Source organism: Mobula hypostoma, chromosome 2 (assembly GCF_963921235.1).
Source record: "Mobula hypostoma chromosome 2, sMobHyp1.1, whole genome shotgun sequence".
Classification (NCBI taxonomy): Eukaryota; Metazoa; Chordata; class Chondrichthyes; order Myliobatiformes; family Myliobatidae; genus Mobula; species Mobula hypostoma.
The window spans coordinates 226,394,189-226,420,345 of NC_086098.1; the positions used below are offsets into that span (position 1 = coordinate 226,394,189).

General features: G+C 42.0%; 1 protein-coding gene across 5 annotated transcripts in view; it reads right to left on the reverse strand.

Moving 5' to 3' along the window:
• Nucleotides 1–26,157, reverse strand: part of stx16 (syntaxin 16) — a 55,236-nt gene that overhangs the window by 16,186 nt on the left and 12,893 nt on the right. For all 5 annotated transcript variants that reach the window (XM_063041571.1, XM_063041572.1, XM_063041576.1 and 2 more), the window contains exons 2-5: nucleotides 6,614–6,721; nucleotides 4,830–4,970; nucleotides 2,076–2,238; nucleotides 139–230 (exon numbers count right to left, since the gene is read on the reverse strand). In XM_063041571.1, the coding sequence (XP_062897641.1) occupies nucleotides 139–230; nucleotides 2,076–2,238; nucleotides 4,830–4,970; nucleotides 6,614–6,721 (504 nt within the window). The remainder of the gene's footprint in view (nucleotides 1–138; nucleotides 231–2,075; nucleotides 2,239–4,829; nucleotides 4,971–6,613; nucleotides 6,722–26,157) is intronic.

Here is a 26,157-nt window from a genome sequence, read left to right on the forward strand (position 1 = left end):
ACGTTTCAGGCCGAGACCCTTCATCAGAACTACTGACTCTCTACTCTTTCCATAGATGCTGCCTGGCCTGCTGAGTTCCTCCAGCATTTTGGTGGGATTTTAGCATGCATTCTCTGGATGACTAATCCATAGGCAGACCTTGTCATATAGGCTGTCATCTTCAGCATCATCCATTAGTGGCACCGATGTTTCAAAGAAATGTTTGGACCTTTCTTCTCGATTCTTCAAACCTATGACATAAAACAAAACTTCTGTTACTGGAAGGGAGCAAGCCTGCAAAACAAAACATAAAAATGAAGAATTTTTAAAACAGTTGATAGGTCAAATAACATCTGTGGAGCGGAAATGTTAACATTTCAGGTCAATGAGTTTATTTGTTTCCCACTCCCCAACCTGCTGGTTTTTTCCACTATTTACGTCCTATTTACTGACACCAAGGGTAATTTTACTGTCTTGAAATCCATTTGATGATTCAGCACAGGATCATATTTGAGGCAAAGATTTACAAGCAGCACTGCAAACTTCCCTGGTATTCTTCTCCAATTATCCCCAGCTCTCCCAGACAAGGTTGATCTTTCAGAGACACCAGTGATGGTGCCATGCAATCCCGCACCCATTCCGATGAGCACAATTGGGCAATAAATGTCAGCAAATAATTCTACAAAGACTGCATCACAGTCAAACCTATTTTGTCGTTTGCCCACTACATACACATTCTACAGAATACAGGGGATAATCTTGGATATTTCGTCCTCACTCCACCCAAGACCAGCACGCTAAGAAATCACGAGATTTCACCATGAAGGTGAATCTTCAGACTTGCATCATGCCAGATGTGAATAACAAGTAAAACAAAGCAATAATTGTGGGTCTCCGAGCAATGGGGGCCTGGCACACACTGTACACATTGTTCCTAAAGATTTCATTCAAAATATCCAAATTCACGTGAAGATTTCTTGCATTTGTAAACTGAAGTACAAAACTTCAAAAACAAAATATAAATGGAACATTTATAAGAGGGATGAAGGCAAAAAAAAAACCAAAAACCTGCTAATGCTGGAAATCTGAAATAAAAACAGGAGATGTTGAAAGCACTCAACAGGTCAGTCAGGAAAGAGAAATGGAGTTGAGATCCTTCATCAGAACAGACCAACAATGGGTCCTCAACTTTGAAGCACTTACTCAGTTTCTCCATCCACAGACACTGCCTGATTTCCATTAGTTGGAATAATGCGTTCGTTTCAGGGTATCAGACTTTAGTACCCCTGGACAAACTTGCCAGAAAGATATGCATATGTAGAACCTCAATGAAGAGGTCTGATCTGCAGAACCTGCAATGCCTTCTGGCAGATATTTAATGGATCTGTAAAATTATGAAGGGTTTTGATACGGTAACCAAAGAGAAAACTGGCAAGAAATCGGCAGGTGGCGATTAAAAATGTAAAATAATTAGCAAAATCCAGATGAGAACTTTCTACAGCAACTTGTATAAAGGTAAGGGAAGATTATAATAACTCAGAAATAATCTCAACTATCAGCAATAAAGACATTTTGCAAATAATGAGAAAGTTAAAGATGCAGGGCAAATTAAATAACATTTTCAAAGAGCTGATCCAGTCACAACGGAGCACCTCTCTTTGTGCTTTAGGATTCAGTTGCCTACAAATTCACCTCCAGTCAGTAGTGATAAATACTATACAGTAGTAGCGGCCCACCACCACTACCTGCTGCCACTGATCAATGAGTTTAGTTGTACTAATCAAACATGAATTTCCAAGCACATGCCAATACATACTTTATACAAGAGCAACTGACAAACCAAATCAGAAAAAGAGCTTCCCAGAGCATTGTGCTGCTTGTCAACAGTTAAGCTAACACAATTAACCTCAGCCAATTTTTAGTCTGCATGTTACACTTGGCCCTGCTTCTAAATCCAAGAGATAGTACAAGTAAATACAATCCTTTCCGCTGTTGTAGAAAACATTGATCACATGACACCCTTACGCACTGGGAGGCCAATCAGATATGTAAGTGCTTTTTAGATCAAAGCATTTCCCCTCTCCTTGAATGCTTACGTTTCAGATAAGAAGACTGGGCATGTCGAAAGTTAGTTGACAGATCCTGAAGAGCTTGTGCAAGAGAAGAAATTACATTTCGAAGGACCCGCTCCTCCTGCTCTGTGCAGTTTCGCCCTTTGCTCTGCAGATTCTGCACTGAGCGCTGACATCGGTGGAACATCTAGAGAAGGAGATAGAATTGTAGAAAGGTGAGGACATCCAATCTTCCATCCAGAACCAACAACACACTATAACTCATAAAAAAAATGTATGGACACACAGCCATGGCTCTACTTAATCCTTGGATTAGTTATTGAAGTGTCTGCACCATGTTCTATCATCTCTTTTACTCTCAATTTTTATAGTGATGATGTCTCATACAAGTTTGAAGAAATGCAAAATGCAAAATACCTAAAAAAAATCATAAAAACCGGCTTTACTGGTTTTTTTCGCAATTTTTTTAAGCTAGTGTAATGTCACAGTTGTCTCACAGTTCCAGCAACCCAGGTTCAATCCTGACCCTGTGGAGTTCTCCTGGTGGCTATATGCGCTTCCTCCAGGTACTCTAGTTTCCTCCCACATCTCCAGGGCATGTGGAATGGTAGGTTAATTCACCACTGTGAATTGCTGTAGTGTTGGCATCAGTGGGGTGGAGTTGATGGGTACATGGAGTAAGTAACGTCGGCCTGATACAGATGGCTGCTTGAATGTCAGCTTGAACTTAGTAAGCTAAAGAGTCAGTTTCCATGATTGTCCTGTATTAATGCACGGTTGCAGCACTGGCGTTTGAAATTTACATACACAGCACAGTAACAGGCCCATCCAGCCCATGCCGCCCAATTATATCCATGTGACCAATTAACATGTCCCGGAGGAAACCCACAGGGTCACAGAGCGAATGTTTAAAACTACTTCGAAACAGCAGGAATTGAACCCGGTGTCTAGTGTTGTTATAACTGTAATTGTACAAAACACCTTGCATTGAAATATGCACAACTCAGAATATTAGTCTATACTCAATCTTTTGATTCCTTACTTTGTATGTAGGCTTAACAATATTTTCCCACAATCAATCCACTATCCACACTGGCTCCCATCCCCTGCAACTCTAATTTAAATCACATTCCTGTGCAGCACTCGCAAACCTTCCCACAAGGATATCGGTCCCCTTCCAGTTCAGGCGCAAACCATCCCTTCTGTAAAGGTCTCACATTCCCTGAGAGCCCAATGATCCAAAAGTCTGAAGCCCCTTCCTCCTGCACCATCTCCTCAGCCACGTGTTAAATTGTATGATCTTCCTGTTTCTGGCCCCACTAGCACATGGAGCAGGTAGCAATCCTGAGACCACAACCCTAGAGGTCCTGTTCTTTAACTGAGCACCTAACTCTCTGAATTCACTTTGCAGGACCTCGTCACCCTTCCTACCCATGTCAGTGGTATTAACATGGACCACGACCTCTGGCTGCTCACCCTCCCGCGTAAGAATGCTGTGGACTCTAAGCGAGATGTCCCAGACCCTGAAACCCGGGAGGCGATATACCATCTGGGAATCTCATTCTCGTGCACAGAACCTCCCATCTGTACTCCTGACCAATGAATCCCCCATCACTACAGTGTGCCTCTTCTCCCCCTTCCCTTCTGAGCCACAGAGCAAGAGTAAGTGACAGAGACCTGGCTACTGTGGCTTTCCTGCACCAGGTCACCACCACTGCCAAACAGTACCCAAACCAGCCTACCTGTTGCTGAAGAGAATGGCCACGGGGGTACTCTGCACTGGTTGTCTACCACCTTTCCCCCTCCTGACGGTCACCCTGTAACCTGTATTCTGCACCTTGGATACTGGTACCTCCCCGTATGCCCTGTCGATCAACCCTCAGCCTCCCGAATCATTCGGCGTTCATCCAGTTCTGGCTCCATCTCCTTAACACAGCCTGAAAGGAGGAGCAGCTGGAAGCACTTCTTGTAAGTGTGGTCGTCAGGGGCACTGGAGATTTCCCTGCTGACCCACATCCTGCAAGAGGAGCATTCCACTATCCTGCCCAAAATCCCCTCTGTACGAAGAAAGAAAGAAAGAAAGAAAATCAACAACAAAAAAACACTAGCCACAACCTCCACCTCTTCTCATCGAAGCCTCTATGTCGCAAAGCCTGAACTCTCCACTCTACCACTGGCCACTCTACTGAAATCTAACTTCTTTTATTGCCAAGTGCCTAATTATGCAACATCTCCAATGGAACTGTGATGCACAAAATGTCCCAGCTGCCCCCAATCACTTATTCTGAAATCTCTCTCCCACTACACAATGCAATGTCTCCAACGGATCTGTGGTGCATAGAATGTCCGCACTGCCTTGCTCACTTCTTTTGAAATCTCTCTCCCACTATGCAATCCAACTTTCCAAAGGATTTGTGGCGCCCAGAATAATGCAAATTCTGTGTACACCTTCCTAACACTTAGGTACAGCTGTAATGGGTTTGGCAGAACTGAGGAATAAGCAGATATTTGCAGCAGTAGTAAAAAGATGCAGAGCACTGCAAATGACAAAAGCTATACATACAAGCCAGATATCCTAGCTCATGCACATATTAGCTACATTATTGACTTGCATGGCATGTTAAGTCTGACTTTAAAAAAAGTCAGCTAAGGAACACCTTACAGGTTCAACGGCTTATGAGGTTCTACAATGGCTTTCCAAATGAGGGTCACATCATGCTCCCTTTTCTCACCTACGAAGCATCTCCCCTCTATTGCTGCTTCCTCAGTTTTCCCTACCTGAGTTATTTCCTGGGTAGTGATTTCTATTGCGTGCTCCTCCGCAGTGCTGTCATCCAACGTGGGTCGGTTCAGGTACTTGTCATGTAAGCTGGCGAGCTCCTTCATCTTCTGCTTTATTCTAGTGATGTCAAACTGAATCTAAAGGGGTGGGGAAGAGAGGTAAATCAAACACATTAAATGTCATCGCACAGCTACTCTCTGCCTGCCTCCTTGACCAACCCCTCCATCAATGAATGATCTGACAGGTACCTCCTGAATTAGGTTTCCACTCTTCTGACAAACTGAAACACAAAGCAAAGAACATCTTATAGGGACAAGGAAGAATATTGCTCGTAACCCTTCTCACCGTCTGTGGCTGGGGTCCACATCATTCTCTAAAGACTTACCTCCACTGTCGATTTGCAACGGAATTTTCATGCATAATTCTTTCCTATCCAGCAGAAGCTAAAGATTGTTTTTACATTTCTACGTATCTGAGATCCCCCAGTTTCTTACACTGCCCACCTGCAAACAATAACTCCATAATTCAAAAACCTACTAGATTCAATCAGTAGCTAGAGAACACACACAAAATATTGGAGGAACCTAGCAGGTCAGGCAGAATCTACAGAAAGAAATAAACAGTTGACGTTTCAGGCTGACACCCATCATCAGGACTGGAAAGGAGGGGCACGAGCCAGAATAATAAACTGGGGGGAGGGGAAGTTGTACAAGCAGGCAGGCCATAGGTGAAGGAGAAGCTGTGTAATTGAGGGGGACACTGGGTGGGGGAGGACGGGGGTAAGAAATGTGAAGCTGGGAGGTGAAAAGTGGAAAAGGTAAAGGGCTGAGAAGAAATCTGGTAGCATTCTCCCTACTCAACAACTGAATGATCAGAGGGAGTCTCCTCATTCATTGAACCTAACAAATATAGTGTTCAGTCTCCTCATGGCTTGACGCATTGCAAAGTGGCTTGACACATAGCAGAGAGAATCTCATCATGGCCTGACATGTACCAAAGGAGGTTTCCTCATGGTCTGGCACATGTACCGCAAGGAGACTCCCCATTCCCTGTCACGGGAGTGGAGTGGTTAGCACAACGCTATTGCAGCTCAGGGCATCAGAGTTCGAAATTCAATTCCCGAGTGGTTCGTTTGAAAGTTTGTACATTCTTCCTGTGTGCACATGGGTTTCCACTGGGTACTGCGGTTTCCTCCCACCATACAAAGACATACTGGTTAGTAAGTTAATTGGACATTGTAAACTTCCCTGTGACTAGGCTAGTGTGAAGTAGGTGGGTTGCTGGATGGCACAGCTCATTGAGCCAGAAGGGCCTGTTCTGCACCCTCACTCTAAATAAATAAATAAATAAATACCAATCACAGAAATTTTCCCCATTTCATAAAATATGCGCTGATCAAGTCTCCCCATTCACTGATGCGCACTTGGTAGGGTGAACATCCTCACCTTCTGATACACCAGGAAGTCTCCGTATTCTCCAACAGAGATTCATCCTATTATAGCCTGATCAAAGACTCCCACTTCCTGAAAGAGAACTCTCCCTTGAATGGTTATAGCAAGACACCATCTCTTCCACCCTCTCACATGCCTGATTTTGGAAAGCTTTCTCATTCCCTATCAGAAGCCGACATATAAAATCAGTTGATTACACCTCCTTTCCTCTCTCTTTCTTCTCCCACCAGTCTCTCACACCAAGTAGCTTTGAACATTCACGAACTGGCACTTGACAATTTTCCCAGTAAAGCGGAAGCTGTGTCAGCCAGGGATTACTCCTCACTTACTTGTTCCGCTCCATCCACCCATTTAGGAGGCAGTCTCTTACTGACACCAATGGCAGCTTCTGGATCCAAGCTGATTCCCGACACCAAGGCCATGCGATCATTGGCAATCTGTTAACAAGGCAAATACACAATTAGTGCCCTCTTACCACGTGTCAGACAAATACCAGTGCTTTCTAGCTGCATATCCCTTCCAGTGTGATCGATCCTAGGGAATTCTTACTATTAATGTAGTTTTATCTTACTTCAATCAGATCAATCACTTAACTGGATTAGTAGTGTTTGTGCATAGAAAGCTCCAAATTACACAATATGGCTTTCAGCACATTATTACACTTCAAAGCTTTATGCATTACCACAAAACCAGCCATTGACAGTGAAAGAAATAGCAAATGTCAAGAACAGTGCAAGTTATGGGTGGTAGGGCTCAGAAACAGTTCAGACTTCAAAGGCTGGATATATTCTGTACCAATATTCCTACTACACCCATTCCCTAAGGAAAACTAAATGACTTGTTTGAAAGAATTTCATCACAGTTCATTAAGTGGCCACAGTAATTTAGTTTATGACCAAGTCAAAGTTTATTACATTACACCACAGATAAAAGCTGAGGAGAGTTTTCAGAATGTAACCATATTTTAATTCAATGGTCCAAAAAGTCTGGGATTAACTAAGATCACCCCTCATCTCCAAACATTTCAATTTTGTCAACTCTCTCAGCAGAACTCAAAATGATGCTGCACTGTGATCCCCTAGAATCTCTGAGGCCATGCTCTCCATTTTTCAAACCACTATAGATGGAATGTAGTATCTGATTCACTGGAAGAGTCACAATCTTTGGCCCAAACACCTTCATCTTCCAATAATCCATAATATTCAATTAATCCCAGTTTAAAATCCATTTACAAGTACCTTTGATGTTTTTCACCTCAGTGAAGATATTTTTATTACAAGAATTTTAGACCCTAATGAATATTTGCAGCTTCTTTGATTGCAATGTTTAATACAATTTAGATTCACTTATCCTTTTTAGATTCTTTCTAGACTGGAGAAACTGTCTTTTTTCCTTAATACTCAACTGCGCTTAATGTCTCAGTCCATTTCTATATTCCATCCAACATCTAACGGATTATCTTCAAAGCAAGGCAAGTAAAAGGAAATCCAAAACTCACAGGAATGCAAGACACCAAATCATGAAGCAATTTCTAGAAATAGTCTTCCGGTTAGTCAGCGAAATATCCCCACATTCTCAGATAGTGTGAAGACTCTACTATTAATCTGTAGGATCCATTTTCCCTCAACTAATTTAATTCCATTGCCAGTTCATTCGCTCAAGCATTATTCCATATACAGGGGACAAAAAAAGACTATTAAAATAATTAGAAACTTTCTTATGCTCAAAACTCGGGCAACTATGTTCTATGAGGCTTCTTTAATGGAAGTGCAATATTCATACAAGCCCTTGTAACACAACTTAACCTTGGAAAGCAATAAAAGATGGATTTTCAGATATATGTCAAATAGCCTCCTCCTTTATGGCGAAGAAATATGAATAAATAAGAATACACAGGGTAGGACCCCGGCGACAGAATTCCAGTGAATGAATTACAAAAAAAACACAGTATCATTAGTGTATCAATCAGCCTATCTAGTATTTGCTGACTCTTATAAGAGTGACACAATAGCACCCCAAATTACATTCACTCTCAAGTATCATACAATTAATGTTCAAAAATTCCAATTAATTCTGTTCGCTCATTTTACTCAACGTGGACACAGCTGGCAAAGCCAAAATTTATAGCCCATTTCTAATGGCAGCCAGTTGGTGGCGTAGTGGCATCAGCGCCGGACTTCGGAGCAAAGGCTCCCGAGTTCAAATCCAGCCGACTCCCTTGCACACTTACCATTCATGCTGGGTTGAGCGTCGAGCTAGCAACTCGGCCTTGTGAAAATAGGAAAGCCTGCTAAAAAAAACGCCATCGTGACGGCGTACCGATGACTCCACTCGGAGTCGAGGGCTTTCTTCTTCTTCTCTAATGGCACTTAATAAGGTGATGGCAAGTCATCTGCTTGAAACACAATGATCCTTGGAGAGGAAATCATAGGTAGCTGCCTTTGTCCTTCTTTATATAAAGACTATAAGCTTGGGGAAGTAGTCTTAATTAGTGGTTGCACTGCATTTCACAAATGGTACACCCTAAGCAATGATATACCAGTAAAGGGAGGAATGCATGTTTAGGTAGTGGATGGACCTTCAATCAAGGATAGTGCTTTGGAACTACATTATCTGAGCAATTCAATCACGCTGCCATCCTTTGAGCCCTAGTGATGGGGAAGAAAACTGGGGTGAGGAACTCACTGCCAATACCAACGTCTGAACTTTCTTAAAGACAAAGCATTTCATGGGCTAGTCCAATCAAGTTTTTGGTCAATGGCGACCTCTAGAAAGTTGTTTGGGGGCACTTGGCATTGGCCCTACTTGGAACTAGTCATTTTCTGGCACTATTAAGGCACAAATATTACTTGTCATTTATCAGCTGATGCTTATACATTGCCTGCACCTTGCTGCATGCAGAGACAGATTGGTTCAGTGGCCAAGAAACTGTGAATGAAATTTAACTCTGTACAATCAAAAGCACACATCCTCTCTTCTGACCTGATATCATAAGGAAAGTCATTAATGAAGCAGTTGAAGATGCTTGGGCCTGGAAATATATCCCCATTCATTCACTGTTGCTAGGTCTAAATTCTAGAAGTCTATTCTTGACAGTCACTACATTTTCACTTCCTGAATTATCACTGTCCACTGCATGTTTTCTGGAGGAATGCAGGATTGTCAACTAGTCATTAGGAACCATTGAAGCAATATTCTGGGAGTGGGGGTGACTGATCAACAAACAAAACCACCTTCTACTGTCCAATGTACAAGTCCAGCATTGGTCATTAATGATGTCCATTGACTTTGGTTTTACTTGGATTCCCTGGTAATGCACTCAGTCAAACATCGCCCTGGTGTTGACAGCTGTCACTCTCATCTCCCCTCTGACATTCAGCTTTTCAATCCATGCTTGGACCAAGACTGTGATGGTGAAAGCAAAACTGGGCATTGGTGAGCAGCTTATTAAGACAAGAGGTAGGCCATTTGGTCTTTAAGTCTGCTCCATCATTTGATCATGACTGATTTATTTCCTCTCTCAATCCCATTCTCCCGTCTTCTCCCCATTAACTTTGATGCTCTTACTAATCAAGAATGTATCAACCTTCCCTTTAAAACTATCCAATGACTTGGCTTCCACATCCATCAATGGCAATGAATTGCACAGATTCATACCCTCTGACTAAAAATAGTCGCCCTTGTCTCTGCTGTAAAGGGAGATGCTTGTATTCTCACATCCTAGACTCTTTCACCTTGGAAACACCCTCTCCATGCCTACACTATGAAGGCCTTTCAAGACTGGGTAGGTTATTGACGAGAAAATGCAATTTCATAGCACTGTTGACAATGCCTTTCATCACCTTGATGAGGATTGAAAGTAGACTTGGTAGCATTTAGTCTGATGGAATTAATCCTGCTTAGTATGAGCAGTTTTCCAGATTGTCAGGTAGATGCCTATGCTGTAATTATACTGGAGCAATTTGGCTAGGGGTACGGCTAGTACAGGAGTGCAGGTTTTCAGTACTACATTAAAGATGTTCTCAATTACATGGTCATTCCCGTCTCTAACACTCTGGGCGATTTCATGATATTATGTGGAATAAATCAACTGCCTAAGGACTGGCTTCTGTGGTGGTGGGGATCTCAGGAGGAAGCAGATGGTTTACCCAGTCAACACCTGGTTGAACTTGGTTGTGAATGTTTCAGCCTAATCTTTTGCACTCACTGGTGGTTCTATGATTATTGAGGGGGGTATTCCACCCCAGCCCCTTTTGTTTAGCTGCTTATGTATTCATTGCCATTCATAACTAGTTGAATTACTTGGTTCTACAATGTAGTAAACATTCAATCAAGACTGCAATTTAGCTTCTAGTTTTTACTATGTTTCTACTCCCAACATGCCCTTTGAAGCCCTCACTGAAGTAAATGTAGAGTCTGAAAATATAGCTTATGGGCAGTGCATTCCACATCATAATCATAATGTAAAAAAAATTACAATAGGCCTACAGCACATGCAACCTCACTGATTCTCCATTCGGCCATGGACCACCTGAACAACAGCAATACCTACGTCAGGCTGCTGTTTATTGATTACAGCTCAGCACTCAACACCATCATAACCTTAATCAACAAACTCCAAAACCGGGCCTCCGTACCTCCCTCTGCAACTGGATTTTTCACTTCCTCATCGGGAGACCATAGCTAGTGTGGATCAGAAATAACATCTCCCCCTCACTGACAATCAACACTGGCACACTTCAAGGATGTGTGCTTATTAGCCCACTGCTCTACACCCATGACTACGTGGCTAGGCACAGCTCAAATGCCATCTATAAATTTGCTAATGACACAACTGTTAATGGGAGAATCTCAGATGGTGACAAGAATGCATCGGCTAGCAGAATGGTGTCACATCAACATCCTTGTACTCAATGTTATTAAGACCAAGAAATCTATTATGGACTTCAGGAGGTGGACGTCAGGGGAACACACCCCAGTCCTCATTGAAGGGTCAGCAGTAGATAGGGCGAGAAGTTTCAAGTACTTGGGTGTCAACATCTCTGATGCAACTATAAAGAAGGCACACCAGCAGTTATATGCCATTAGGAGTAAGGAGATTTAGTACGTCACCAATGACTCAAGCAAGTTTATTCAGATGTACTGTGGAGAGCATTCTAACTGGTTGCATCACCATCTGGTATGGAAGGGCAACTGCACAGGATAGAAAAAGCTGCGGAAGGTTACAAACTCAGCCAATTTCATCATGAGCATTAGCCTCCCCAGTATCAAGGCATCTTCAAGGGGCAATGCCTCAAGAGGGTGCCATCCATCATTAAGGAACCCCATCACCAAAGACATGCTCTCTTGTTATTACTACCTTCAGAGAGGAGATAGAGGAGGCTGAGGACACACATTCAACACGTCATAACAAATGTCAGTGATACTAAACTTGATTTTGATTCTAGTACCCATTTTCTTTATATTTTACTCAGGACTTTGACTCTGGGTCTAATGGTCCAAGAACCATGCATTAAAAGGGTTAGTTTAAATTAACTCACTTTGTCTAAACAATTCATGATACTGTGTCCCTTTACCGAACCTCTTCTCATCCTACTCTACTCTAAGGAGAACAACCTCAATTTCTCCTGTCGAACCAACCTGTGAAGTTTCTGACCAGCTGAACATCGGGACAATTCTCAGGATGTTCAAACACAATAATGCAGATTGAGATTTCAACAGCAGAGGCATAGGACCAGATACAAGGCATATTCATGGTCAAACAGAAGACAGTGATTTTTTATTATTTGGGTACACCATGGAAAATAAACAAAATCAGTCTTCGTTTATATGGCAAGAGCCGTTGGTGGCTATATAAAAATATTGTTAACTGGTGTTGAAGCAATGCTTCATACCAAAGGCCACTACTGCTGAAGAAAGCTGAGTTTTGAAACAAATTCAAACTCAGTACCTGAAGGCAATTTAGGAATTCCTGTTAAGTTAAATTTTCAGCGCAAGATTACTCTGGGCTCTAGAATCAAATAGCTCATTCTGCAGTTTAAAAATGATAAATTGGACAGTACCTCATCCAACTCCTGCAGCGATTGGTAGCATCCATCAACCCAGCCAACCAGGAAGACCACAGAACAGAGAACAGATACAGGTTGCCGAATTGGACAGCAAGAAAAAAAAAACAGTCGACAGTAAATATTAGAACCCAGCATTCCCAATAGCAGTAGCTACTTTGTAACCAAGTCCAATGCCAAAGTTCAGTCAGTTAACATTTTTTGGAGAAAACCAAAATTCCTCTGAACAATCCTGCAATGTTGCTTTCTGTTACAAAGCAAGGAGTGGAAAGAGAACTGTTAATGAGGTAAAATTAAGTAAACTATCTAACATAATGAAGGATCTTGGGGGAGGGGAGGGGTTGGACATCTACTGTACCGAGCCAGCTGAATGCCTGCAGAATGAAAACTGCGTTAATAATTTATGACTCATTAGCTCTTCATGGAACTCCATCAGAAGCAGTCACTGTTCACAGGGATTAACATTTCTAAATATTTCACCATTGAGTTACTTTTGAACTGTAGCTTCTAAACTATGCGCAAATGCAACAACTATTTTGCAAAAAACAAGGTTCTGCAAAAGCCCAAGACAAATAACCAATGAAACTATTTTCTGATGTTGTTGGTTGAAGGTGACATGTCAAGAATAAAATCTGCATTTCTCTGTGGGTCTAATCAGCATCTCAGTACAACGAATAGGGAACTCAGAATGCAACACTCCATCTGCAATTAAATTTCAGCCCAGATTATGTAGTGAAGAATGTTAGTAAACCTTCAGTAGTCTAAACATTAGAACATTAGCTCGCCTTCACACAGAAGTAATACAAAGCTCTATCAACCACTAAACTGCTTCCGCACCTAGGCAACTAACCCAAAATCCATTATATCCTCTGGATAAATACTGAGAAGGTCCTTCTCATAACAACTCCTTTTTAGACACCAACTACATTTCCTCCCTCAGTAGACATCCAAGCAACTGTTAGCAACTACCAATAGTCTATTGGCCCCCCAAACTGAGCTCACTATAATCTGTCCATTACAGAGTCTGTCTGCTTCTATCATGAACACAGCCATGCTCCAGCCTTCCTCCTGTTGCTTCTGAGATCTTATGCTTCACTTTCCTCCTGATCCGACTATGCCAATTCTCCCCTGGGTTAGCTGCTCAACTCCTCCCATCATCATTTCAACACGTGCACAAACTGTAATGTTTCTGCCTGCAGGGGGCCTAAAACTAGAATCAAATACTTTAAGAGAACAATTAAATCATTCCAATAAATTAAGGGGAAATGGTTCTACCCAGAATGTGACGACAGTGCAGGACATTCTAGAATATGTGGCTGAGAAAACTAAACTAAATGCAGTGGAGTATCTAAGGTATGGCAGGTATGGCACGTGCCCTGGGCGCCACTTGAAGGGGGCACCACTGAGCAGTTTCTATTAAAGTCAGACAAGCCATCCTCGGATAGTGAAAAAAGAATTTTCTTCAGATGTATGATCTGACTTTGATTATCATGGGTGAGAAACACTAGGATGGCCTTATTTCAGAGCATTGTGTAAGAAGACCATGAAACATTTCTTCATGAAGAAGGAGGAAAGCAGAGCTGAAGGACAGAAGAGACGGAAGTTGGAGGCGGAGGAAGCCAAGACTTCGAGCAAGTTCTTCATGCACTTCTTTGAAAAGCCCGGAACAAGTAGTTCGATACATTCCATGGAGTCGCCTGCACCTGCTACAAGTTTGCTAGAATCCAAAGGTGGATGAAGTACAAATGCGTCACAAGCCGAGGAGTAAGTCAAGTCAGATAAATCCGAGTATACCGAGATTAAGAGTGAGGCTGCCACAGAGAACGTGGACATGACAGGAGGGAAAGACGATGGTAGTGGTGGTGATGAGTTTATTGACGAGATTTTACCTGACGAGATTGAACCTGACGACACTGAACCTAGTGAACTGGATGGTGTCAAAGAGCCTCGAACTGTCATACCAGAAGTGATTGAACAGCATGACATTGGGCTTCTGAAGTTCGACAAGGATACTGGAAAAGCAATTCTGCCTGACGCGTTGAGAACAGAAATAATAAACCTGGGTTCGAAGTATTTCCAGAACAGTGAGGGGCCTTTCTTACCAACAAATAACCACTCAATGAACAAAACTTGGTTCAAGAGGAAATTGGGAAATGGTCGTGGTGAGGAAGTGACTCTGTCATGGCTGGTCTATTCCCCTTCTAAAAAGACTGCATTTGGTATCTGTTGTCTTCTCTATTCCCGATCAGACCATCAATCCTCATTGGAGCAGGAAAGTGGATTCAACCAGTGGAAAGCACCTGAAAGGATCAGTGTTCATGAAAATGCCAAGAATCATTGGGAATGCCTCACACAGCGGAAAGAAATGGAAAGAAATTTAGCTAGAAACAGAGAAGTTATTGACACAGTATTTCAGTTACAGATTGAGAAGGAGAAGCAGAAATGGTGTGTTATCTTGATGAGAATCCTTCACTGCATAAAATTCCTTGCGACTCAGAACCTGGCTTTGCGAGGACACAGAGAGGTCACTTCAGCTAGACAATGACTCCAATGTGTGAAATTTCCTTGGCTTACTGAAACTACTGGCCATCTTTGACCCTGTCATAAAAGAACACCTCACTCATTTGGAAAGTCATCCTGGATCCACGTCTTATCTTTCACCGGGTGTCCAAAATGAATTCATCCACATGATGGCATCCACTGTTCGCCAGAATTTACTGAGAAGCATTCGTAAAGCCAAGTACTATGGTCTCATGTTTGACTTGACTCCTAATCAGGCACACTGTGAGCAGATGTCAGAAATAGTGAGGTATGTGGAAGCTGATTTTGAGAGGAAAACAGTCTGTGTTAGAGAGTCCTTCCTTAGTTTTATCCAGATATGCCAGAAGGATGCTGACAGCTTGGTTGAAGACATCTTGAAACAGCTAGAGAAGGACGAAATGGAGCTACAAGATTGTCAGTCACAGTGCTATGACAACGCTGCTGGGATGGCTGGACACAGAAGTGGTGTTCATCAAAGAATAAGTGAGAAGAACAACCTGGCAGTGTTTGTGAATTGCGACACTCACTCACTCAACTTGGTGAGTGTACATGCAGCCAAGCAGGATACAATGATGGTCACGTTTTTTGGAACCATTGAAGCTCTCTACGTGTGTTTTTCTCGTTCAACACAGCGCTGGGAAAAACTCAAAAATGCCGTGCCTGTGGTTGTTAAGTCGGAGTCCGAAACCAGGTAGAGTGCAAGGACAGAAGCAACGAAGCAATGAGTACCTTGAGGAGATACTTCAAGTTCTCCAGGACATGAGACAATGAAAACAAGACCAGTGAAACAAGAAGTGACGCAAGGCAGCTGTACAACCGCATGTTGAGTTACGATTTTCTGATTTTGCTAGGATTTTGGAACAAAGTACTCATTTACATTGACTGTATTCAAAAGAGGCTGCAGGATCCTAGCATGAACTTCCATGATGCTGCCCTGGATATGAAAGCCCACCGAGATCATTTTTATGATGAAAGAGAAGTGTTGGTCAGTGAGTCTCTCAAAGGAGTCAGTCTCTGTCAAGAATGGAATATTGAAGTTGAAGGATGTCAGAGACGAAAAAAACGAATGGCTGATGAGAACTCGAGAGACACTGAGTTAACAGCTAAGGAGGAAATGGAAAGAGTCATGAAGGGAACACTCGACCATCTTCACAGAGAAATGGACGAAAGGTTAGCTCGTTTGCACGACACTGACACCAAGTTTGGGATCCTTCTCGATGTCGAGAGACTGTGTTACGGCGCCGACAGTAACAACCTAAAGAAGAAGTGCGAAAATTTGGGCGAATTGTACAACTCTGATGTTGATGGACAGCAGCTATATGAAGAAATTTTGGATTGCAGAATGTTGCTATCAAGGCAGGTCAACATGAAAATATCAAGACCTGAAGAGCTTCTTGAATTTATTGTTCAGTATGGAGATGAGAGCGTCTTCCCTAATCTTCGCATTGCTATTCAGATAATGCTAACCATCGCAGTTTCCAACACCAGCTGTGAGAGATCATTCAGCAAGTTAAAACTAATACTTCGTATTTGAGAGCCTCCATGGGTCAAGGCAGACTCTGTGATCTTGCTCTGCTGAGTGTCGAAAGAGAAGAAACTGAAAAAACTGACTTTGATCACATCATAGACCAATTTGCATCAGTGAAAGCAAGGAAGGTGCAGTTATAATTTTCATGTAGTGCCATAATTTGTTAATTAAAAGATTAACAAGCTTGACTTGTATTTTTGAGCTGATATTATGGTAAGGTTATCTAAACAATGGGTGTCAGATGTTTGGACAGGGACACAATTTCAGTGCTTGCCATAGGCGCTATTTTCTGTCAATACGCCCCTGACTAAATGCAATCAAATAGAAGGCTGGGCTGAACGAGCAAAATGAAAAAAGGCTGTAAGAAGACACATGCAATGATAACAGAAGCAGAGGTGAAAGGTCTGAAAATTCAATCATGCTCACAGCCTGCAGCATTTGAAATCCCAGTTCCATGACCTTCTGAAGCCAACACTTCAAACTTCAGCGACTGTGCTTAAGTGCCTTCAAAATTGCTACTTCTCTTAATTACTTTACTCCTGACCAGAATTCTTACACTTGTCTGACAGTGAAACTCCCCACTTCTCCCTATATCTGGGCACTTCGATAGGAAAACAGATGACTGGCAGATGGCAAAGAGTGGGAATAAAGGGGGGCTTTTCTGGTTGGCTGTCAGTGACTAGAGGTTGGCAATGGGTCCACAGCTTTTCACGTTATATGTTAATGACCTAGATGATGGAACTGAAGGCTTTGTGGATGTTACAGAGATAGATGGGAAGGCAGGTTGCATTGAGGAAGCAGGGAGCCTGCAATTAGAGTTGGATAGGTTGTAAGAATTATGCAAAGAAGTGGCAGATGGAATACAGCATAGGGAAGTCTATGGTCATGCACTTGGATAGAAGGAATAAAGATATAGGTTATTTTCTAACCTAATTCAGAAATAGGTGCAAAGGGTTTACTGGATAGCAGGCAAATGCAATATTAGCACTCATTTCAAGGGGAATAGAATATAAAAAAAATATAATGCTGTGGCTTTATAAGGCATTGGTCAGACCATATTTCGAATGTTGTGAGCTGTTTTGGGCCCCATATCTAAGGAAGGACCTGCTGGTGTTGGATATTGTCCAGAGGAAGTTTACAAGTATTATTCTGGGAATAAAAGGGCTAACATGAGAAGCATTTGATGGCTCTGGGCTTGTACTCAGAGTTTAGAAGGATAAGGAGAGACCTCATTGAAAACTACAGAATGTTGAAAGACCCACATAGAATAGACATGGTGAGGATGTTTCCAGTGGAGGGGGAGTCTAAGACCAGAGGACATAGCCTCAGAATAAAAGGACTTCCCTTTAAATCAGAGATGAGGAGAATTTCTTCAGCCAGAGACTAAGTCATTGGTATACTTAAAGCAAAGGTTTGTAGGTTCTTGATTAGCAAGGATGGCAAAGGTTACAGGAAAATGACATGGGGATATTGTCAAGAGATTTGGGCACCACATCTCAGAAAGGATGTGCTGTCATTGGAGAGAGTCCAAAGGAGGTTCACAAGGATGACTCCGGGAATTAAGGGGTTAACATATGAGGAGTATTTGGTAGTTTTGGGCCTGTGTTCACTGAAATTTAGAAGAATGTGTGGGGATCTCATTGAAACCTACCGAATATTGAAAGGACTTGTTAGAATGGATGTGGAGAGGATGTTTCCTATGATAGGGGTATCCAGAACTAGAGGGCAGTCTCAAACTTAAGGGATGCCCTTTAGAACAGGGGTAAGGAGGATTTTTTTGGCCACAGAGTAATAAAGCTGTGGAGTGCTCTGCCACAGACTGTGGTGGAGGCCAAGTCCATGCATATATTTAAGGCGGAAGTTGATTGTTTCCTGATCAGTCAGGGCATCAAAGGATATGGCGAGAAGGCAGGTGTATGGGGTTGAGTGAGATTCGTGATCAGCCATGATGGAATGGCAGAGCAGACATGAAGGGCTGAATGGCCTAATTCTGCTCCTATTTCTTATGGTCTTATAAGAGAATAACAAATCTTTCTTCTTCATTCTTTCTGCTTTTAATCTCTCTCTTAAAACCCACCCCTGACACCTCACCTTCCATGTGCCCCTCCGTGTCTCAACAAACATTTTGATGATTAAGGTACAATGCTGGTACAATTTGCTTCCACATTATCCAAAATATATAATAATGCCCCACAAGTACAAACACCCTTCAGCATTACCCAGAAACAGATTCCTCCTCATCCCAATGAAAAACAATAGTATACAGTTTCATCTAATAATAGAATGCCTATCAGCTTGTAGAAAGGCATAGTCTAGATCTTTCACTCTACATGCATAATTCTTCAACTAATAGAAAGCAGCACTGCAACACTCTGCAGCAATACACAATGCCATCCTTGTCTCAGTGACAGACCTCTCACCCTTGAATTGTTCAAATGACTGGAAACCTGATTTCAAAATCTAGACTGAGATTCATTCCAGTGCAGGGCTGATATGAGAGGGCCTGCGTCTTGGATCAGAACCACATTAGGTAGGCAAGAGAGATTTCAAGGCATCAGCTGAAGAACATCAGGGTAGTTTTATCAACGTCATTGTCAATACACAGTACATCTCTAACACTAAAAGAGGTTAATTAAAATGTTTAGGTTTCTCATACCCAATTTTGTGAGTTTGCTATGCATAAATTATTCTTCACAACTTTAGAGCTGAAACTACATTTTAGAAATTACTTCAGGAATATTTTAGATTGCAAGACATGTTACGTAAATAAGATTCCGTTCTTTGAAGCTCCAATTTTCTCTGGTTTCTGTAAGTAGAATGCTGTGGAGTATTGCAAAAGAATAATTGGATACCAGGTTCAGACTGTTCTAACAGAACTTTGTGTAACACACTTATAAACTGTAAGGACTAATACATGGTCATGATCCTTGTAGTTAAATAATCAAAAGGGAAAAGCATCAAATGTTAAAGTAACTTGGTACAGGATCAACCACAAAAACCAAGACTCTGAATGCAATAGATTATTTTGATTCGCTGAAGCTCTTGTTCAGGGCCACTCTGTTCGTAACCAACTATTTTGTTGCTGCTTATGAGAACGCAGAAGTGAGGAACAGCAAAACGTGTTATTTTAGGGACCCAACGTAAAGCATTCTCATTCAATTTAGCATAAGTAAAATTCAGGAAATGTTCCCACCATACTGCCCCCATCCAAATTTAGAAGTGCCCTTCATTGTCTTGAGTGCTATACCATTCTGACAAGCCAACTGTAGCATCTCTAAACAGGATGGTCAGTGGGATGGTCATGTATGCCGTGGAGCTGATGCCATTAGGAAATGAGTACAGTCAGTCACAAAGTACTTCTTATTAAGCCTTAGCCGCATGCCAGAGAGGTGTATAAATCCCAAATACATCAACTAATCCTTAACTTACAGATCAAACTCTGCACTAACACACTGCAAACTGCACACAAACCACAGCACAAATACTGCATTTCCCAAAATGTGCAAATGCAATGCATACTTGACAATTTTGTGATAAAACCCACAAGTAATATTCTATTACATTTCTTCGCATTGATTTTAACAAACAAGAGAAATTTATTTTTAGAGGACATTAGAATTATGACAGTTATAAGCATGAAAAAGCATCGGAAACAAATTTTCTCTTTGAATTTTATAGGGTAGTTTTCTTTTCTAATTATTTTTGAAGAAGTTAGCACCAACTTGGGGCGGCACCTGGAGTTTACAGTGGCTGCTCAGCTCAGTATGGGCCATTGTGTAATCACCAAGAAAGTTCAGCTAATTTTCTCCTCTTCCTAGCCCTTGGTCAATATAACATTCCCCTCTCTGTTGTTCTGTTATGGTATTTAACTTCATATGGAACCCTCAAAATTTACAATTATTTGCAATGTTATTAGCTAACTTTCACTGTTGGATATTAATTTTGCTGATATAGTAAGTTCGTGATATGGTCTAAAGTGTAATAGGAAGTGTACTGGGCAAGGTTCACAGATCATAAGGATGGTCAAATAGCTGCATGTACAACTTTTCATATCAGGATTTCAGCCCAAGTCCAATACTGCACACAGAAAGCATTTTATATGATACACAGGGTTGCTGCCATTCTCAGCAGTAAACAGCTTTTATAAAGTAATTGCAGACAACAGGAAGCACCAGATAAGATCACAATTAAAGAATAAGTATTGCAAAAATTTGCTGAACAACACCTTTCATAACTTTAACAAAAATCCCCAGGCCTAGCCATACTGTCTTCCTGCTAACTCAAATCCTTTCTATCTCTCCATTACAGTGAGCAACTTCCAAAATGAAACAAGAAGAAATTTAACTTTTCTTAAACAAGCTTCTCAGATTTTTTGGTATCAGATGTTTTAATTATTTCTTGTGGTGTTGGTTTTATACAGTATATGCCAATGGTTCACTAACATTGTATGGCTTCGGTTTATTTCTATTTTTTTTTAAAGTTTGCATTAACTAACTTTGAACTATTTTAAAAGCTTCATCATATCAAATGATGAAAAAATGGACTCTGTAACTCACCAGTCTAGACTTGGGCTCTACTCAAGACTGGTGGCTCTCCACATTTCTATCTTCATGTGATTTTGACTGACCTTGAGACAAAGTTTGACACCGCATTACAACTGACATAGATTCAGCCTTGCTCCTCGCAGTGAAATCAGATTATATGAATTATTGTTTGATGTTCCAATTAACATCAATGACTCTGGCTTAAGGGCTCAAGGTAAAAGAGCAAAAAATCTCACCAAACCTCCATGGAAATTTATTAGTAACTCATTTGTCAATATTTCTCCCTTAAATCTAACATCACACAAAAAGTTTCACTCTCCACAGATACTGCTTGACCCGTTAATTATTTCCACTGTTTTTTTTATTTCATTGAAGCAGGTTTGTGGAACTTAGTTGTTTTTAAACTTCAATTCTAGGATGCGCACTTTTATTAATCAATCTTAACTGCTCTCAAGAGATGGCAGTCAGCTCTCTACTTGAACCATGGCTGTCTTTTTGACAAAGGCACATGTACATATCTGTTGGTAGAGGAGTCCAGCAATACATTTCCAGGTCAGTATTGTCATTTTTTCTTTTAGATGGAAGACATTGGAAGTTCTCTCATAGTAGCCATAATGAATAACTACAATGCCTTTTTGCAGATGATACATACTACAGCCACAATGTGCTTTGGTAGTCTGAATCTTTAGGATAGTGGATGGGGAGCCAGTGATGTAAACTGCTTTGCTTTGAGGTACTTAAGAGTTGCTGGTGCTGTACTTACCTAGACAAGTGAGAAGTGATCAATGCCCCCTTGCCCCCAAGATATTGATGCTGGAGAGATCTATCAATGGCAATTTTATTGAATGCTTGAGGTAAATGTTCATATTCTCCTGCTACTGACAGATATGACTCAGCATTTATGTTGAAAAGGTCATTTGGAACTGAACTTAATTCAACAATCAGCACATAGCCACATTTCTGATGTGATGAAGTGAAGATGGATGGACACATGATGAACACTGTGAACCCAAGGGTCTGTTTTTGTGTAGTTTTGGTCTATGTCCAATGATAATGGTTCGGGTCCCAAGTCACAACACACCTTGTGCTTGGTCAGATGAGGTACTGATGCCAAGAATAGGCACTTTCACCTCATCGCAGGAATTCAGCTCTTTGACTTTCAACTGCGTCAAGACTGTAATCAGATTTGATGCTAAGTGATCCAAAACTGAAATTAAAACAGAAAATAGTGGAGGTACTCGGCAGGTCCACAAGGGTCTGATGAGGTGGGGAGGGGGGAAATTGAACCTGAAGAGTTAATAATCAATCTCTTTCTGCAGATGCTATGTTATGTGTTTCCAACATTCTCCACTGTTACTCCATCTCCCAGCGGTTTCTGTGATTATTAACACCAAATACAACCATTTGTAAGCACATTTTTGGTAAACATGCCATCATTTTACAGATAGGCTAGTGGTCAACAGAGTAGTTATTATTGTCTTTGATTCATTCAAGGGAGTCAGCATTTAGGTGCTCATCACTAATTGCCCTTGAGAAGGTGGTGGTGAAATCTTTTCTTGAACTACTGCAGTAGTTGAAATGTGCACACAGACCTGTTAGGATTGCATCCAGTTAGTCTTTTTTCCAAAGGACAAGACATAACAAGACAATTTTCCACATCATTAATTAGATGTTATTGTGACCAGAACTTGAACTGCTTGGCTGTAAGTGTAACTAGCTCTGGAGGGCAGTCCTTGTGCACTTAAGTATGTAAGTTATTTGGCCCTAAACACAAGAGGTTCTGCAGTTGCAACACACACAAATGCTGGAGGAACTCAGCAGGTCAGGCAGCATCCATGGGGGAAGGGGGGGAATAAATAGTGGGCATTTTGGACCCTTCATCAGGACTGGACAGGAATGAAAAGAAGCCAGAATAAGAAAGGTGGTGAGGGGATGGAGTGCAAGCAGGCATGTGATAGGTGAGGGGGAAGGTGGGTGGGTGAGGGAGGGGGGAAACGAAATAAGAAGCTGGAAGGGGATAGGTGGAAGAGGTAAAAGGCTGAACAAGGAGGAATCTAATAGGAGAGGACAGTGGACCATAGAAGAAAAGGAAGGAGGAGAGCAACATTGTTTATTCTCCCTCCATAGGTGCGGCCTGACTTGCTGAGTTCCTCCAGTATTTTGTGTGTTTTGGTGGTGTAGTGGCTGTTTAACATGAACTTAGCTCTGTGTTGCAGCTTCTACAGAATGTAGGTAAAATGACATGCCATTCTTCGCAGCCTCTTCACTGAGCCAAGAATGGTCACGTATCTTGTTAAAGATAAAGTAAGGGACATGCTAAGCAAAGACAGTATAAATTATAACAGAATACAACTCTGCTGTTGATGAAGCCACACTGATGTTCTGATGAGAACTTTAACATTTTAATTCCAGGTCAATTAACTTACTGAGTTTTCCAATGCAGTTGTGAAATTTGGATTTATGCCTCCAGATTGTTAGTCAATGCCTCTAGATTAATAGCCTAACCAATCGACCACAATACCACTGCTTCTAGACAGAGCAGTGTGTAGACATCAATGGTGCTTCACAGGCTGAAAAAAGGAGTTGTACAAATATAAAAGGGCTAATAAAGCCAGCAATATACCTGGGCTTGGAAATGGAACTGGACTGTCCAATGGTCCTACAGCCCTCAAACAAAACTAAGTATCCAATGCATCACCTTCATGGTAATAATGATTCTATTGGTGTTATCCCCTGGTGATACAGTGATGTAATGCTTGGCAAATAACAGGCACTTGAAGTTAAGACAGAAAACCCCAAATTATGCCTTGAATTATTATGAAAATGGTGCTAACCAGCATCAGTTCTGATAATCACAGCTCAACTGCAGTTAAGTCCACGTTCAATTCATTTAATTGCAGATATAACTATTGAACCACTAATCCATTTGTAAACACGTTAGTTATCCGGTTTATCTGGCACATTCTGCATCAGTTACCATGTGATAACTTTCTGACATTATTTATTCTCAGCTGCTCAGATAGGCAATGCCACAGTACATCATCCCACTTCAATGGTGGACAAACTGGGAGCTCCTGCTTCTAGATACCATCAAGCCTTGCCCTACATCACCCTGGTTCAACACAAAGCTTAACACCAACCCAAGGAAAATCCGGACTAAGAAATGGCAACAACTTGGTTCTAATGCCAAGCACAACATCCTAAGGAAAGACATGCTATTGTCATGCCAATCTGGCTTCAAGGTAGGGTCTATTAGCTAAGAGGCACTACCTGGGCCACACATCAAAGGTCACTACAAACAAAATGACAGACAGTTTACTCATTTGCATAGATGCTGCCCGACCTGCTGAATTCCTCCAGCATTTTGTGTGCTGCTCTGGATTTCCTGCTTCTGCATAATCTCATATCTATGATTTACTGCTCCACTGCGAAGTCTCTTTGAGGAATGCTACCCTGAAGTTTAAATCTTCTCTTCGATGGGAGTTCAGTGAGACCCTCTCTCACTGGTCCCCTGGGACCTCTGCTGCCCTCAGACCATGTACTCACCCAGACTCACGACCACAACCACGTATCCTTCCTGGGAACTTGTTTTTGCCATCATCCTGTGTCTCATACCTCTTCTCTTCTCTTGCCCATCACCTCCCCTTGCTGCCCTTCCTTCTACACTTTCTCCCATGGTCCAATCTCCTCTCCTATCAGATTCCTTCTTCTACCTTTCCCACACACCTGGCTTCAACTATCACCTTCTAGCTTGTCCTCCTTCCCCTTCACCCACACTTCACTACTGGCATATTCCCCCTTCCTTTCCAGTCCTGATGAAAGGTCTCAGCCCAAAACATTGACTGGCTATTCACTTCCATAGATACTGCCTCACCTGCTGAGTTCCTCCAGCACTGTGTGTGTGTGGCAGGCTAGATTCCTCCGGGCTCACCTTTTCCCTAGATTGCCCCTGGGTTTACCCAAACATCCCACCTCTCCCGGAAGTTCCGGGAGTCTCCCGCATATGAGTAGTGGCTCCCTGATGCCCGCAAATTATATATAATATCACAGAAATCAATTTTTTTGAGAGCGAGCAAGAGAAAGAAAGCAAGAGAGCGCAAGAGCAACCACGAGAGAGAGCGAAAGCAAGCAAGAGCACGCGAGCGAGAGAGAAAGCAAGCGAGAGCACTTGAGAGCGCTCAAGCGACCGTGAGAAAGAGAGAGCGCGCGAGCGACCGTGAGAGAGAAAGAGAGAGCGCGAGCAAGAACAAGCCATGGCAGAGTGTTCCAAAAAAAATATAAAACGTACGTCACCCCGGACTACAATAAAGTGTACCCCTGCCTAATAGGGGTCAAAATAATGACAGTGTTGCTTGCTGCACTGTTTGCAACAGTGACTTTTCTATTGCCCATGGTGGGTTAAGACTGTAAAAGATGTGTTGAGGCGAGTTTAACAGGTGTCATTCGTTCATTACCATAACGTTATTTAAACTAGCTGGCTAGCTGCCAAGGAGCTACTCTATTGCAGACATCCCACCTCTCCTGGGAGTGTCCTGCAAATTGATGGTGCTACCTCGCTGAAATGAGTTTTTGCAGGGTGGGATGTCTGGTTTACCTTTCTAATATATCATATGAAAAAGATTAATTCTTCAGCTACAAACACACAGATTCAGCGAGGTACTCCTCATTAGGAAGTTGCCATTTTGTGTAAAACAAATATGCCTTCTGCATTATGAATAACCTGCTCAAGATTCAAGCAATTTCTCAACCCCACTTTGATACTCTCCCTTGCAGACACTTCATTATTTTTAATCATCATTCTCTCACTCCACACGTTACCATATTAATTGGTCTGCATGGAGTGTCAGGGAGGGGCAGGCACTGGGAGTAGTTCATCCAACACTGGTCCCCACTTGGTACTCAGCTCTCACCCATGGCTCCAAGCAGCTGTGTGCTAGCAACCGCAGCCACACTCTGGTAAACCGCTTTGACGACAGGCTAAACTAAGTGATGGTAACTGACGGGTCTGAAACCCTCTGCAAGCTTGGGCTTACCTACCAAAGCTAGCAGAGACTGGACCCAGCAGACTGAGCGAAGGTAACCATTAGTTTGGCTGAACGGGCAGGAAGGCAGACCTAGCAAGGCACTATGGAGTGGTCAGAGTGTGACAGGGCACTAAGTACATTATGGTTATTCACTGCATCTGACGCCATCTC